Source organism: Chionomys nivalis, chromosome 13 (genome assembly GCF_950005125.1).
Source record: "Chionomys nivalis chromosome 13, mChiNiv1.1, whole genome shotgun sequence".
Taxonomy (NCBI): domain Eukaryota; kingdom Metazoa; phylum Chordata; class Mammalia; order Rodentia; family Cricetidae; genus Chionomys; species Chionomys nivalis.
In genome coordinates, this window is record NC_080098.1 from 20306953 (window position 1) to 20323257 (window position 16305).

Sequence of the window (16305 nt, forward strand, 5' to 3'; positions counted from 1 at the left end):
TCTTTCCTTGCCCCTTGACAAAGCCACAGGCCATCTCAGGCTCTTCTGACCATCCCCACACAGTCAAAGTCTCTTGGCCCCTTTAAACAGCAAAGCAAGCTTCTATTAAGACAGTGGGACTGGAGAGATGGCCCTGTGGTTAAGAGTGCTTGCTGCTCTTGCCGAGGACCAAAGTTCAGTTCCCAGAACCTATGTCAGGTGCCTCACAACCACCTGTAACTTTAGTACCGGGGAATCTGACACCCTTTTCTGACTTCCCCAAGTACCCACACACATTTGCACACACACACAAATACAAGTAAAATTGGTATTTTTTTAAAGAAATTATCATGTTCAGTCCTATGAGACAATAAAAAAATTCTGTGTTTATTAGTTTGGGGGAATTGAACTCAGGTCCTTGTGCTTTCAAGGCGAGCACTTTATCAACTGGGCCATCATTCTAGCCCCTACGGTTTTAAAAATTCTAACAAAATTTGTATAACACAAGTGACTGTGTTAGAGCTTTCACTGCACGGCTCAGTGCGAGCCATCTCCAGAACTCTTTCTGTATTCCAGACTTAGAACTCTAGACCGTTTCACCGCAGTGCCCTGTTTCCTCTCCCGTGGCCTCTAGCTGCCATCTAACTGCTTCCAGTAGTTTGGCTCCAAGTTGGCTGCCTGTATTTGTCTTTGGGCGAGCATACCCAACTCCATAACACATTTCAGAGTGAGAAGGGGCTCTGGGTAGGTAATAATTATACCATGTCAGAACCAAGGCCCATGCCACTCTATTGAGCCCACTGGTGAACTTCCTGCCCTGCTTGTGGCCTCTCCTGCCTGATGATCAAATCACACGTCTCCTATGTAGGACTGCTCACCCTGAAGTCTCACTAGGGATTTTCATTTTACTTATCCTTAGCTCTAGGGTCCAGTGGCCAAGGCAACTAAAATCTATTACAAGCCTATGTGGACTTTTTTTAAAAAAAATATTTATTTATTTATTATGTATACAATGTTCTGTTTGTGTTGTATGCCTGCAGGCCAGAAGAGGGCACCAGATCTCATTACAGATGGTTGTGAGCCACCATGTGGTTGCTGGGAATTGAACTCAGGACCTCTGGAAGAGCAGGCAATGCTCTTAACCGCTGAGCCATCTCTCCAGCCCAAGCCTATGTGGACTTAATGACTGTAGATTTCTAAGGGTTCTGTCAAGTGAAACGGACCAGTTAACAGCCTGAGAATTTTCTCCAGCATTGCTGGCAGGTGTTTCTGCTACCTAAACCTCTCTACCAGTCCTCTTGATCATTCAGGAAGGTTTATACTGGCATCTTACTAGCCCATGTGTGCCTATGCCCGCTGGCATGTACCCAGCCTGGTTGCGATGACTTTTTATGATCTGGCCTTTTAATGAGAGGGCAAAGCACCATGAGGGATCAGGGCTCCAGGCTCCATGGTCCTCCCTCTTGTTGGACTGGAAAACGAACACCAGCCCTACCTTAGAAGGCTCTCTGGGTCACAGCTGAGTGAGTTTCCTGTGCGCCTGTGTGTTTCTAATCACATAACTGACTTTATGTTTGACATTTGGAAACCCATTTAAAAACAAAAAACAAAACAAAAACTGGTCGCTGGCCAGATTTCTTGCTGGCAGAGTAACAGTCTTGAGCTGCAGAAAACTGCAAGCACCCAGGGGTGCTACTGCCCTGGTTTTTCATGTGTTCAAGGGCTTGGGAAGGTGAGTCTTCCATAAATTCCCCCAGCAATTGAGAGAAAGGGTCCCCACCACAGAAAGGGAAGATTGTATTGGAAAAGGGGTGCTGCTGAGAGTAAGGGGGCTTCTAGTTTATCCTGAGCTGCTAGATCCTTTTATGCAATTAGCCTTATTGAGGTTCCCCCCCCACCCCCAATTACAGAGCATTAGACCCAGGGCTTCCTCCATGCTAGACAAGTACTCTACTCTGACTGAGCCTATGAGCTACATTTCCAACTTTCTCTCTCTCTTTCCTCTCTGTCCCTCTTTCTTTCTCCCTCCCTTCCTCCTTCTCTTTCTTCCAGCTTTTAATATTGGCGCTGGTTCTCTGCTTTCCCAGGAAACACTCTACATTACCAAATGAACCATCTCTCCACCCAGGAGTCTATTCCTTTTTATGTTACAGATGTTAGTATCTGCTCAGTCCCTCATAGAGCTCAGAGCTGGTCACTTTTGTAACAATGTCAACCCTTCTCCTGCCCAGCCTGCTTGGGTTACATTTGTCCTTGGGACCTGTTCTCCTTTGACTGACTGTGCCCCGTGGTTTATGTGTTGATTTCTTATTTACCTCTTGCCTCGTAAAAATGCACAGGTCACTTAATACAAGGAAATAAATTTCAAAATCGCTTCTATCTGGATTTGCCTTTGATTTAAGTACCCGATGGACAACAGATACTCAACAAATAAAAGATATTGAGCACCGGGCTGGAGAGATGGCTCAGTGGTTAAGAGCATTGCCTGCTCTTCCAAAGGTCCTGACTTCAATTCCCAGCATCCACATGGTGGCTCACAACCATCTGTAATGAGGTCTGGTGCCCTCTACTGGCCTACAGGCATACAAACAGACAGCATATTGTATGCATAATAAATAAATATTAAAAAAAAAAAAGATATTGAGCACCATGCTTGATAGCACATCTATAATACCAGAACTTAGGAGGCTGATGCAGGAGGATTGCTGTGGCTTTAAAAGTCAACTTGAGTGACATGGTACCAGGCCAGCCAGTGCTGAATAACAAGACCCTATCTAGGCAACAACAACAAAAAGAAGTACTTGCTGGGTGGTGGTGGCACACGCCTTTAATCCCAGCACTGGGGAGGCAGAGGCAGTGGATCTCTGGGAGTTCGAGGGCAGCCTGGTCTACAAGAGCTAGTTCCAGGACGGGCACCCTGTCTCGAAAAACCAGAAAAAAAAAAAAAAAAAAAAAAAAAGTACTTGAAGTAAAGTATCTAATAGTGTGTTGCAATCCACTGCTAATTTTGAAGACATCCTAGCATGCATGTGTACAATAGCGTGATGGAGTTAAGTATAAATAGGGTAACTCTCAAGGAACAGTTCAAGTACTCATTCCACGTAAGCAGTAGGACATTTACAAGGGACAGGAGTGAGCCTGTGGCTTTTCACCACTTCTATTTGTAGGTAGAAGAAAGAAGGAAATAAATTTAAAAATTGCTTCTATCTGGATTTGCCTTTGATTTAATTGTTGTCTGTTGGACCAAAAAGAAATTTAGAGGTGGTAGCAGTTGGCTCTCAAGATTGCACTGCTGGGCTCATTCTGACCGTCAGACCCTTCGGTTCCTCGAACTCTTTCTTTTTCACAGAAGTGGATGTGTTAGACTGAGGAACCCCAGTGTTGAGTCCTGGTGACCTTGTCATAATGGGGGAATGCAGCAGGTTCCTTTTGCTAACCTGTGCACTACCAGGAAGATTTTCCCTAATCAGCGTGGTTCACAGGGGAAATCCTGGGTGCTCTGATCTTTCTAAAAACTGCTAAACCCGTTTAACACCCAACTCCAGCACAGACAGATCCTGATAGGCACAATTCTGCCCACCAGACAGGGAAAGAGCAATGGCACCTGCTGATGGGCCAGTGAACTCTACTGCAGGGTCCATCCTGCTAGGCTGTACTGACAAAGAACCTTGAGTAGACAGAGGCAGTTTCCACAGAGGATGAGCTGTTCAGTCCAGGAGGGGATTAGAACTGCAGGCTTCCTGGGTTGATAGATGCCCCTAGTTCTTTTTGGAATCATGCTGAGTTTAAATAGAGCTGCTCAGGAATCTGAGTTCTTGATTGGGTTCCACCATTCTCCTTCCTTCATCTTGCTCTCACGGCTACTTCCTTATGGTCACGAATAGTTTAGCAATGCACTCGGGTTGGGAGAGGGATGGTCATGTGAGTGCATTTGTGTGCATATGGTACATGTGCTTGTGGAGGCTGGAATCCAGAAGTCAACCTCGAAGGGTGTTCCTCAGGTCTCTTCCTCCTTGTTTTTGGAAAACAATGGCCCGAGGCTAGCACATTCAGCTAGACTGGCTGGCTAGCAAGTCCCAGAGCCTTCCCAACTCTAGAATGCTACATTCATGCCACCAAATAGAGGTTCTACAGATCAAGCTTGGTCCTCATTCTTTCTCGTCACTTTCCTCACTGTTTATCTTCCTACCTTTAAAGAAGCAGCCACCATAACCAGTGCAGGCTCTTTACTCTGTGGAGGTAGCCGAATTCGAGCTCAAATGCATGCCCCTGTAGGACCAGGTGTGTCTCATTTCTTCACATTCTTCCTTCCTTCGCTCACTCGGTCCACAGCTACTGAGCAACAGGTAAGTAATGCCTCAGGCCTTGTGCTCCAGGATAGAAAGAAAAGAATGCAGGACATTCCAGAAGCTTGAATGTGGTGAGGTCATCTGAGTAAAAAGATGGCTACAGCACAGGCTTTGGTAGAGGGATGGCTTTGGTAGAGGGATGGGCAGAGACGCCTGGGAGAGCTACCCAGGTTGACACTGGGAAGCCTGTGGCACTGGGAACAGAGCTGAGGAGAGGATGTGGCTTGGGCAGGAAGTAGGATGCTGTGCAATCTCAGTTGTTTTCCTGTCTCCCTCCTCCTCCTGTAAGCTCAGGAATCTTCAAACTGACCTGAACACTTTAGAATTCCTCCAGGCGAAAAGTAGAAACCAGAGCTTGAAAAGTAGGACCAGCCTTTCTGGAAAGACGGGGTTATGGGAGTTGAAGTCTTCACCTCTAGAACTCATTCCCCTTCTATCTGGAGAAGGCATCGCTCCAGCAGGGAGATTCATAAGGGAGGAGCAGCCAGGACCTCTACTGTAGAGAGGGTGGCTCAGCCCGGCCCATTGCATGCTTCGGAAAAGCTGGGCAGTCAGATCTCCTAGCAAAACAAAACAAACAAACAAACAAAAACCAGGCCAAGCTATGGCAACAGCTTGCATGGCACAAAGGCTTCAGCCATGGCTAGCTTGAAAGAAAGCTGGAGCTCTTCTGTCCTGCCACCTGCAAACCAGCCTCCAACCAGGCTCCCTGGCCAAGTAGAGAGGTCTAGGGCTCTCTCCTGAATTCTCAGCAGCACGCAAAGCGCAAGGCGTCTCCCTCCCAGGCCCAGCCCACCTCAACCAGGTCTGCAAGAGCTGTGGATGTAGCTCTCAGTTGGTACAGTCACAGTTGGTAGAGAACTCACCTAGCGCTGCGTAAAGCTGGGCATGGTAGTGCACCTGTAATCCCAGTGCTTGGAAGGAAGAGGCAAGAGGATCAGCAGGTCAAACCCATCCTGGACTACACGAGATCCAGTCTCAAAACAATAAAATAAAATCGTGCTCACTAGAGTAGTGCAGGCCTTTAATCCCAGCACTTGAGAAGGAAGCAGAGACAGGTGGGTCTCTGAGTTCAAGGCCAGCCTGGTCTAGAGAGTAAATTCCAGAGCAACCAGGGTTAGGAGGAGAAACCCTGTCTCCAAAGACAGACAGACACAAAAGGAAGGAAGGAAGGAAGGAAGGAAGGAAGGAAGGAAGGAAGGAAGGAAGGAAGGAAGGAAGGAAGGAAGGAAGGAAGGAGAGTCAACTAAACCAGTTTTATGAAGGACCAGTTCCTCATCAGCAGAAGGGCCCATTACAAGTTTCTCTGTACATGTGCTACATACTTACTCTCCTACTATATACTGTATCCTCCTTATACATACCCATTCCCACTCTTTTCTTATCCGAGCATTAGTTACTTTACTCATTGTGTGACAGGGGCAGCTTGAAGAAGGAAGGGTTGGTTTTGGCTCACGGTTTGAGCCTGTCAGCAGAAGCATGTGGAAATAATCACATTGTGATTAACTTCTCTTCTTTCCCATGTTATTGATGTGACCCCAGCCCAGGGAATGATGGTGCCCACAGTCAGGGTGGGTCAGCTCAGTTAAACTCCCCTAGAAACATCCTAGCTGGCATGCAGGGAGGTGTGTCTCCTAGGTGACTCACAGTAGTGATTAACCATCATACCTACCAAAAGAAGTCTTTTTTTAAAATATTTTTGATTTTTTTTGTAGGTTTCACATCACACATTCCAATCCTACTTATTTCTGTGTCCCCTCGCATCTGCCTCTACCTTTGCAACTTCCCCCAAAACAAAACCAAATTTAATAAAAAATAGAAAAAAACAAAACAAAGAACTGAAACAAAGAAACAAGAATCTTGTGGAAGCTGTAGTGTGGTCCGGTGAGTCACATAGTTTACCCTTTAGTAGATACATCTGTACTTGTAAGTGTGCAGTGCTATGAGTCATTGGTCTGCTTCAAGGGTAATGGGCTCTCCCTGGACTCCCCTTGGATATCCTGTTGTTTTCCTGTGTCCTGGAGATCCTGCTGTTTCATCCCCTTCACCTTCTCCAGCAGTTCGTAGATGCTGTGGATGTTGGGCTGGGCCGACTCAAAGCCCTGGTTCTGGACCTGGGTGGTAGCTGGGTTGACCAGCTCTCTAGCTTTCTCTTGTGGTCATTACCCAGATGAGCTCTCCAGAACTACCCTGGCCAGCTCATCCAACGCAGCCTACAGCAAGGAGCAGAGCCAGTTCTACGGCTCTGGGGCCCTCAGATCTGGGTTCCCCCTACACACTCATATTATCAGGGTCAGTTCTACTGTTTCGCCCAGGCGAGGGGCAGGACCCTCTCTCCCAACTGCTGTAGGGGGCGTACAAGGAGGGGGGAGGCAGGGTCAGCGCTCTTGCTCTCACACCCTCAGGGCTAACTCATATGCAATCCCAACAACAGGGTCAGCTCTACTGTGCTGCCCAGAAGGGAAGCATAAGCTGTTTTCTTGGAGATTGCAGCTGGTGAGGTCGGGCCTAGCTCTCCTATTCCTGTGACCCCAGGGCCAGCTCTCTCACCTGCTACAGGTGGTGTGGAGGAAGTCTTTGTAAAAAACTGGTGTGCAGAGAGGTTAAGCCACGCAGCAGTGGGGCAAAGTGCTCACTGCAGGAAAATCCAGTTAGACCCGGATGTTTCGCATCCCCAGGCGATGACACCCCACCACCACCACTACCACCCCCACCCCCACCACTACCCCCCCACCCCCCCCACCCCCGCTCATCACTCACTCCCCTTGATTCACAGAGGCTCACTCTGTTGGGGAGGGGGATTATGTCTGGAAGAGAAAGGAAAGGACTGCCATTGCCTCCTTAAAGTGCTCATATTTGCCAAAGGTCCATGATAAACCTTTCTGCAAGAAAAAGCTGAAGCAGAGAGGAGAAAATCATAGAGACAGGTCCTCGGCGAAAAGGGATAAAAGGAAATCAAATCCAGTGGGAGGAGGGGGAATCAAATGGCCTGTTTCTCTCTCCGGGCTCTGTTAAGGACTCATTAACCTCCTTCTCTCTTTTCCTAATGATTCTTAAGCCAAATGAAACTAAAAGGTTTTTGATGGGTTAAGAAGAGGCCATCCATTAAAGGGTCAGTGCTTGGTTCTCTGGGCATCTATTACTGGATTAACCATATTAGTTTGGAGTTCCTGATGTCTGACAGTGAGAGGGGGCAACCAAGCCAGAGAAACATGTTGAGCCCATTAGATTTGGCCGTGGAGAAAAATTAGCCATTGTGTTAGTTGCTGGGCATGCAAGCATTCCCAAGAGGAAAGAGCCTGTGCATGCTCAACAAACTGTGGAGGACATGTGCCCTCTCCTCGCTGCCTAAGGGCATGGTGTTTACAATTTGAAGGGCCCAATTTGGTACCTATGGTGTCTGAATTAACTGATTAATACTAAGTCCTGTTATAGGAGGACATTGATTTTTTTTTTTAGGATCAATGTTCTGACATTAGAAGTCATAGCAGGGAAACAGACTCTGGTCAAACTGGACTCTGGTCAAATGGACTCTGGTCAAACTGCAGTGGGATTGGAGATGTAGCTCAATAGAATGCTTGCCTCACATGCTCAAAGCCTGGGCTGCATCCCTGACATCGCATGTTAGGTGTAAATGGTGAGTGACATACGTGGTAGAGATGATGCAGAGATGCGGTTAGACATCAGCAGGTGAGGGGCTTGGCTAGAAATGACCAGGCACAAACAAGCCCACAGAGAACAGCTTGAACTCTGCCCAAATAGAATGAAGGTTAGGCTCATGCTCACAGTCTGAAAAAGTCAGTTAAAGAGATAACATTTGGGCAATGGTAAGATGTCTTAGTGGGGAAAGACACTTGTCACCAAGTCCCGTAACCTGAGTTCAGTCTCTGGAACCCACATGGAGAAGAGGAGAACCAACTCCTGCAAGTTGTCCTCTGACCCCTATGCATGCATTGTGGTGTGCACACGTGCACGCTAGCGTGCCCGCGCATACGCATGCACACACATGCACACACATGCACAAATAACCATAAAACATGTAAGGAAAATATTTTTAGTGCCCTTGGTACCATATTCATCATCTCTCAAAGAAAATGGTGCAAGCCTGAACTGAGACTAATATATGATCAAACCCTCAAGACTTTTATGTTTTACATTAAGAAGAATAGTAGCATGAAATCAGTGGAGAGTAATGGACATGAGAGTAGCTAGCGCTTACTGAATGCTGACTGGGTAGCAGGCAGCAAGCTAAAGCACTCTGTGTGTGCTGATACATTAATTCAGTAGCCCAATAGGAAAATGTTGTCTTTATAGCATTATTTCTAAAATGAATAAACTACACAAAGAAATTAGATCACGAAAGATACGTAGCTATTAAATATGTGGTAGATGGTATGACTTTGGAACCATGCTTTAATGAGTATTGTTTAATCAATCTTAACCATTAGTAGGAAATATTTAGAACAAGATACTTGATTTTAAAGTTCAAGGGAATGGCATTGGATTTCTTTGGAGCTGAATGCCAGCTCTGACCTATGTTGGGACAGGGTATATACATATCTCATCTTGGAGACTCAGATTTAGAAGGCCAGAGGGAGATCCCCTGACCTCCAAGCCAGAATTATCATTCCTTTGTTGGTTGGTTTTTTGTCAACTTGAAAGAAGCTAGAGTCTTCTGAGAATAAGGAACCTCATTCAAGTAAATGCCTCTATACCTGTGGGCATTTTCTTGATGTTTGATGCAGTGAGGGTCCAGCCCAATGTGGGTGGTGCCAGTCCTGGCAACAAGTGGTCCTGGTTGTATAAGAGCGCAAACTGAGCAAGCACAAGGGAGAGGGGCAGTAGGCAGCATTCTTCTATGGCATCTGCTTCAGTTCCTGCCTCAAGATTCTCGCTTTGAGTTCCTGCCTTGATTTCCCTTGGTGATGGAGTTTGGTCTGAGTGTTGAAATGAGAGCCGGCCCTCATTGTCCACGGGAAATTAGTTAGCTCCAGAACCTTGGGTTGGTAAACCCCATACATTTCTTAATGCCTCAATTTCTTAAGTACTAGGGTCATGCCCAACTTCTCATGTACTTTAACTCATGCCTGTGAGATCCGCAGTACCTAGCACAGTGGAAAGGCTATGGGAGTAGTTAGGACATTGTGTAGATTTGGGAATCATGACAAGATAAAAACAATCTGTATGCTTGTGTGCAGGACAGACTTCTTTTTTTTTTTTCAAGTGTTTTCAACTCCTGAGTGGAGGGATAAGTAGACGCACATTCTGTGGGGTGGAGGATAGTTGTAGAAAAACACGGGAGACATCACACTCTTCCTCCTGCCTATTAGCATGGCCATCCATATATCATAGACATCCACTAACGTGATTGGATGAAAGAGACTGCATTAGATGGGGATTAGAGCTCAACCTAAAACACAATACATTTGCTTCTCTTTTCTTTATAAATAAAGTAAAATGTATTGAATGTCTACAGAACTGTTTAAAGTGGACACATGGCCCCAACTGTTTCTTCTCCATTTGTGTACCTCCTTCTGTTGTCCCCTAGACTCTCCCTAGGATGCCCTGGACCAATCCCCCAAATGCACAGCGCTGGGCATCTTCTGTTGTACCTCCATTTGCCATCTCATCTTTATGTGCTGATGTGAAGATAAACCCAGGGAGTTCTGAGTGGTAGTGTTTCAGGAAAGGGGAAAGAGCAGAAGTGAAATTAGGAAGTGGATTTTTTTTTTTTTTTTGTCTGTTTTATTCTGGGCTTGAAGAGTCTTCCTCTCTGTGAGTGTCATTCTCCTCGAGAACTCCTCGCCAGTGTCTGGGACATGCACAGCACAATTCAGGTTGCCAAAGCTAGTCTGAAGCATCACTGTTCTGGCTCTTCACTGTGGCTTTGAGGCAGAATAGAAAGAGCACAGGACAAGAAGTCACAAGGCCGGAGTCCCAACATCAATCACGTACTTGACCTCTGGCAGCTCTTAGTCTCTGTCCACCGGAGCAGCTTTGTCTGTGTAAAGAGGAGGAGGACCAGATGGCTGATGGGATTCTGTATAATGGTCCCTCTGGATGAAGCAGGAAGTTACTCATAAGGAGGTCATTCAGGGGCTCTATGACTCAGCCTCAGGGACAAGAGGAAGACAAGGCTCCCAAAAGTCCTTGTCAAGAATCAGAGCCACAAAGCCTAGCTTCCTCTCAAGTCTTTATTCTTACACCATCCTGACAGCCTGCTTGTTACTCTATTTGGCTATCCCACAGTGCTTCAGAAATGCTGGCTGGAGAGGAAGTGGAGCCGAGGTCCCTTCCTCTGCCACAGCCTCAGCCACGCACAGGATATAGGGATCTAGTAGACCGGCTAATAGGAGCCAAGGGCCCCCCTGCTCATTAAGGATTTACAGAACACCCTGTCACATTCAGGGCTCAAGAACAATAGTTATTGGCCACTTTTGTTTGGTCCCTGTGGATAAATGATTCCCATCTCGGTTTTATACATGAGGACGCTTGGGTCGAGAATGGGAAAGTAGCAAACCTATGGCCATAGGAAGGCTGAGTCAAAGACTGAGAACTCATATTGGGACTATTGGGGTTCAGTGGATGGTGACAAACACCATACCTTCCTGATGGTTTCTCTAAGTTTTTTTTGGGGGGGGGTGGTCTCTTAACTCATTACTATTACTATGATTCTTACTATCAGAGGATACACACACACACACACATGATCCTCCTGCCTCAGCCTTCTGAGTGATGGGCTCACAAGCAAGAGCCACCATGCCAGTCCTCTTAAGCTTCTATTTCCTATCCCATGCAAACCCAGTCATCGGGCTGTTCTTAATCATAGTCATTGTTGTCTCTGAGTCTTTGACTAAAGCTGCTGATTATTGAGGCATTTACTTTGGAGAAGGCTGGACGAAGCTAGGTCTCCAAGAAGAAAAAAGGAACACATGTTGTCATTTGCATTGTGAACGAAAAGCAAAGCGATCGTGTAGGGGAGAGAAACCCCTGGTCTGATGCTGCCCTTCTCACAGCCACGCGGTCGCTCATTTGTGAGAAAGTGCTCCACTCGTAAAGTTAACCACCATTAGTGAGCGAGAGCTCTTGGCACTAATTGGTGGACTCCTGGGGAAAGCTGCATAGTTAGTGGTTGGAGTAATGAACCAGGTGCCCTTGACTCCTATTTCTGGTTCCTTCAGAAACTTGTTGTGTGGCCCTAGGCAGTTTCCCCTCATTTCTTTTTTTTTTTTTTTTTTTTTTTTTGGTTTTTTTTTTTTTGAGACAGGGTTTCTCTGTGGCTTTGGAGCCTGTCCTGGAACTAGCTCTGTAGACCAGGCTGGTCTCGAACTCACAGAGATCGCCTGCCTCTGCCTCCCGAGTGCTGGGATTAAAGGCGTGCGCCACCACTTGTTTCTTCTCCTCCACCCTCCAAAAAACTTCCACTTTTTTTCCTTGGGGGAGGGGCTGCAAAATGAGCAAAGAAACTGTGGAACTGTGGAGATGCCTAGTTGCAGTCCCTTGAGGGTATTAATCAGTAGAACCCCTGATTATTGATAGAACTGCATAGCTATGCTTATAATTAGCTCCTTTGGCATATAATGGCCATCGGAAGTAGCTGGAGTCCATGGGCGCTAGCCCAGTGTTCGCCACAATTGCCAACTGTCTGGTGAGTCTCTGTGTGGAGTCTCAAATCACACTGATGACCTTGCAGGGATAGTTTGGATCTCTGAGAACCAGGTCATGGAGGCTCTTCTGGAGTGGCCCCAAGGATAGTAATAGCTCATCCCTCCCATTTACAGGGGACCATGAAACCAGTCATCTTCCCTTTGCTTATTTCCTTATTGCTCTCTCGCTCTGCCAGCCTGAGAGCTGAGTGTTGAGCAGCCAGGGGCTCTAAGTGGGGTGCAGCAACACATGAACAGAAATGCCCTAGACCCCCATGAAGAGCCTTCAGATTAAATGACATCCAGCCCTGCTGCCAGCAACAGCTGTCCCTGCCCTCCCCACCCCTGTAGCCTTCCAACTCCTCCCACTGCAACCACCAGCAGCTTGGCTCCCTAGCTCCAGCCTCTCTCAAGTGAGGAGAAGGAGCAGCAGCCGGTGTAGCTGCAGGTCCTCATCCATTCCTTTGGGATTCTTCTTATGGCCCCAAGCCGCTATCAGATCTAGAAAAAATATCCACTCATTTTTTTCTACTCCCAACCTTTCCTTCCCAGTATTTAATTTGCAAAATAAAGTTGTGCTAAAACAGCTATCAGGGAATCCACTGTTCTGCCCCTGCTACAAAAATTTCTACAGATAATACATCATCCCAGGGGCACACCCTGGGGATCAGGACTCCAGGGTTCACCCTCTAGAGCAGCAGCAAGGCAGAAGCCCTTCCCCTTTCCCTGGGCAGCCACCCTGGCTAAGATGAGGGGCGGCAGTAAGCCCAGATGGTTTTGTTTGGGCCCTTTGGCAGCCACACAGATCTCCACACAGCTCAGCATCAGGGACCACTTAGAGGAGAGGCATGGTGTGGGTTTTATATTTTTGCAAAGAGCTGGGGAAGAAGAAGTTGCCAGGAAACCGACCCTCCAAGCATTGTGCTCCGGGATTCTTTATCAGGCCTGAAGGCACTGCCAAAAGAAGGCACAAGTGGGGTTTACTCCCGAGCGCTCACACCAGGTGTGGCTTCTTCCTGGGAAGGGGTCTACCTTCTGTGGTCTATACATCCAACGAAGATGTGACTCCCAACTCCCACCCCCACTCCACGCTGCTGAGACAAGGACCAACTATATCGCTGGTAGGATCCAGGCAAATAGAGGAAAACACATTGGGAATGTCACCATGGCAACAGCAGGTGCATGAGCCTCTTAAGTCACACATCCAGGAAGTCTGTCCTGTGCAAGGATCCACTGTGCTTGGTTAGGGTGGATACAGGCAGGGTCTGAGAAGCACATCTTTAGAGGGAGGGGGAGGGAGGAGAGGAAGGAAGAGAGAGAGAGAGAGAGAGAGAGAGAGAGGCCTTTATACTTATTATAAGATTTCCAGCACACGCATAATCTAATTTAATTCTTTAGCTCCAAGTCAAGACGAGAAATTTATGGAAAGCATTCTGGTGGCTCTGCAGTTACTCCCTCTCATTTGGTAGAATCTGGGAGTACAAAGAGCACAAGGAAAACACAGTGAGCTCCATGTTTGTTGACTACTTATTTATACCACTGCCGAGTTCAGGATCTGCTGCTGTTAAGATCCATCTTACGGGGGCTATTCTTAACATTTTACAAATGGGGAAACCTATGCTAAGATAATTGCTGCAAGTTAAAGGCCAGTGAGTTGAAAGGTGGGGAATCCGGATGTAAACAAAGGCTCAGACTCTAAAGCCATGCATGACATTCTATAGTACGGCAGGTTAGAGTTCTTGTTTTTTTTAGACAGGGTTTCTCTGTATAACAGACCTGACTGTCCTAGAACTCGCTTTGTAGACCATGTTGACCCTGAACTCACTGAGAACCCTTGCCTCTGCCTCCCAAGTACTGAGATGAAAGGCATGTGCCACCACCGCCTAGCAAGTTTGGCAGGTTCTGTGTAAGGCCAAGGTCATAGAGTGAGCAGCTCTAGTGTTTCCAATAGGCAAGATGTCTAAACCCAACCAGTGGGTATCAGAGACTGGAAGTGTCTCCATTGAGAGATTCGTGGAGGCAGAGCACCCACCGCCTGTGACTGAGTTCTGTGTATTTAAGTGACTAAGGCGGGATGGACACAGAGCATCTGAGCCAGGACAGGACTTTGGATCATTTGCTTTCCTTGCAATGTCTCTACACTCACTTGAAACTGGTTCCAGGGAGACAGAAAAGTCTCCGCTCTCTGGCTTCAGAGTCAAATGCCCTGTGGGTGAAGAGGTGGCTCCTTGGTAAGCACCAATATTTGCCCCTCGCCCCTCCAGTTACCCATGCAGACAAAATCATTTTAGAACTCCGCCCCGCCCAGGAGAGTGTGAGATGAGAGAGAATGCAGCCACTCTAGAAACCGGTTTTAACTGCAGCCCAGTTTGACTTGGGTGGTAAATTCACTGGCCAAGTATTGACTAACTGCGTTCTGGGCCTGGGGAAAACAGGGCTTATGGAACACAGGGAAATGACCTTCCTCTCTGAAAGGTGCATGTCTGTAATGAGCTGGGGACTCAGTGTGGAACTAAACCTAAAATGCTATGCCCCCATATGGAGTAGACAAACAGGCCTGCCGGGAAGAACCAGCCATTCTCTCCGGGAAAGACAAGATCAGGCACCCTGGTTTATTCTTGATCAAAACAAACTCACTTCTAAGTATATAGAAGGAAACGGAAGCTCCGTGGACATAATGAATGCAAACCCGCTTGCACAAAGCTTTAGCCTCTGGTGACATCCCTAGATGGCTCAGTAACTTTCACTTTCATCCAGAAAAAGTCACCTCACTCCTAAAGCAATCCAAAGCGCCCTAATTGCCTCCCAACCTCAAGAACAGCTTTTTTTCACTCCTGGAGTTCCATGAACCTTCTGTTGCTGGCAAGGCAAGACAGCAGTATCCCTATAGCGGCAGAACTCTTGTCCGTCGCCCCCGCACCCTCCCCCGCTCCCCCCCCCCCCCCCCGCTTTGTGCTGAGGGGGAAAAAAGCAGCATGACAAGCACACACTGTGATCCTGAGTCGCCTGCCCCCAACTATGGTCGCAACAGCCTCCGCCCTCCAGCCAGTGAGGATGTCTGAGGCTCTTGCACATTAGCGGCAGGAAGTGGAGTCCCGAAGGGAGGCTGGGAATTTGAACGCCTTCCCATTTCAGCACTCGAGGGGAGGAAGCGCGGCTCAGCCCTCAGCGTGCGCAGATGGCTACCGCTCCCTCCTGAGCGCCGCCGTGTTCCCGGGCTCCGGTCCTCTCCTCCCTCCTCTCATCTCCCCGCCCCCACCCCCCTCTCCCTCTCCTTGGAGGGAAAAGTCTGCGAGCTGGGAACTGTCTTGGAGAATTCAACAAAGGCAGGAGCCAAAGGAGAACAAACTTGAAAAAGAACTTGTTTTGTTCCTGTTAAGGAACCTGCAGGAAAAATCCACACCCACCGGTGTGTGTGTGTGTGGTGTGGTGTGTGTGTGTGTGTGTTTGTTTCAAGGACTAGTAGTAGGCAGGCTACCCGGAGGAGGCACCAACAACTGTAAGGTCTCTGCTTTGATAAGAAAACTCTCAGCTGTTGAAAAAGTTACTCAGCGAAGAAGGGAAGGAGACCAGGGAACTCACTACTTCTGAATTTAAACTCCGTTGTTTTCCGTCCAGATATTCCAATGGAGACAGTTGGAGAATCTGTATTTCAGGGAAAAGAAGTTTTCCGTGGAAGTTCATGACCCCCGCAGGTAAGTCTAAAAGCCCCCCCCTTTTTTTTGAGTGTGGCATGCTATTTGTCTATCAGTTCTGTGTTGTCATCACGGTCATCATGGTTAGTGTTCATGGCCAGTTTGGGGTGAGGATGGTGAATGTGGAGAGCAGAGTTCACATCAGACAGTAAAGCTTGTGTTGATAAATGCAGTGTGTGTGTGTGTAGCAATTTTGTGATAGTTCATCTGGCTACATGTTGTTCTTGTGTGTGTGTGGTTTGCAATTCTGTAATATTTCATCTGGCTACATATTGTTGTTCGTGTGTGTGTGTGTGTGTGTGTGTGTGTGTGTGTGTGTGTGTGATGCTGGAGGAAGCACTGTGGCCCTTTGGGACAACACTGAGTTACATGGGGGTAGTGCCCTTGTCACAGACAGGAGACCAAAGGTGTGCTTGCTACAGGTGCTGAGCCTACGTGAGACAGGACGGTGACCACTGAAAGGCATCTGTCACCAGAGTAGTTCTGCTCTTTATTTCCATCTGGGTGCTGTGATTTTTGGATGTTAGCATTGTGGGTGGACGTGAAATAACCGCGAATCTTTTTCCTTCCTCCCACATTGTGCCCCTGAGAACACCAGCCTTATAAACCTGTGTTCCAAGTTGGATGCCAAACAAT

The 16305-nt window shown here is 47.5% G+C and overlaps 1 protein-coding gene across 7 annotated transcripts in view; it reads left to right on the forward strand.

Annotated features, from left to right (window-relative positions):
- The window catches only part of Frmd4a (FERM domain containing 4A), a 581866-nt gene that overhangs the window by 514096 nt on the left and 51465 nt on the right, over positions 1–16305 (forward strand). For 6 of the 7 annotated variants that reach the window (XM_057787201.1, XM_057787203.1, XM_057787202.1 and 3 more), the window contains one exon: positions 15593–15669. In XM_057787201.1, coding sequence (XP_057643184.1) covers positions 15593–15669 — 77 coding nt within the window. Of the gene's footprint in view, positions 1–15083; positions 15384–15592; positions 15670–16305 lie in introns of those variants that run through there. The other variant, XM_057787206.1, reaches the window with a different exon arrangement.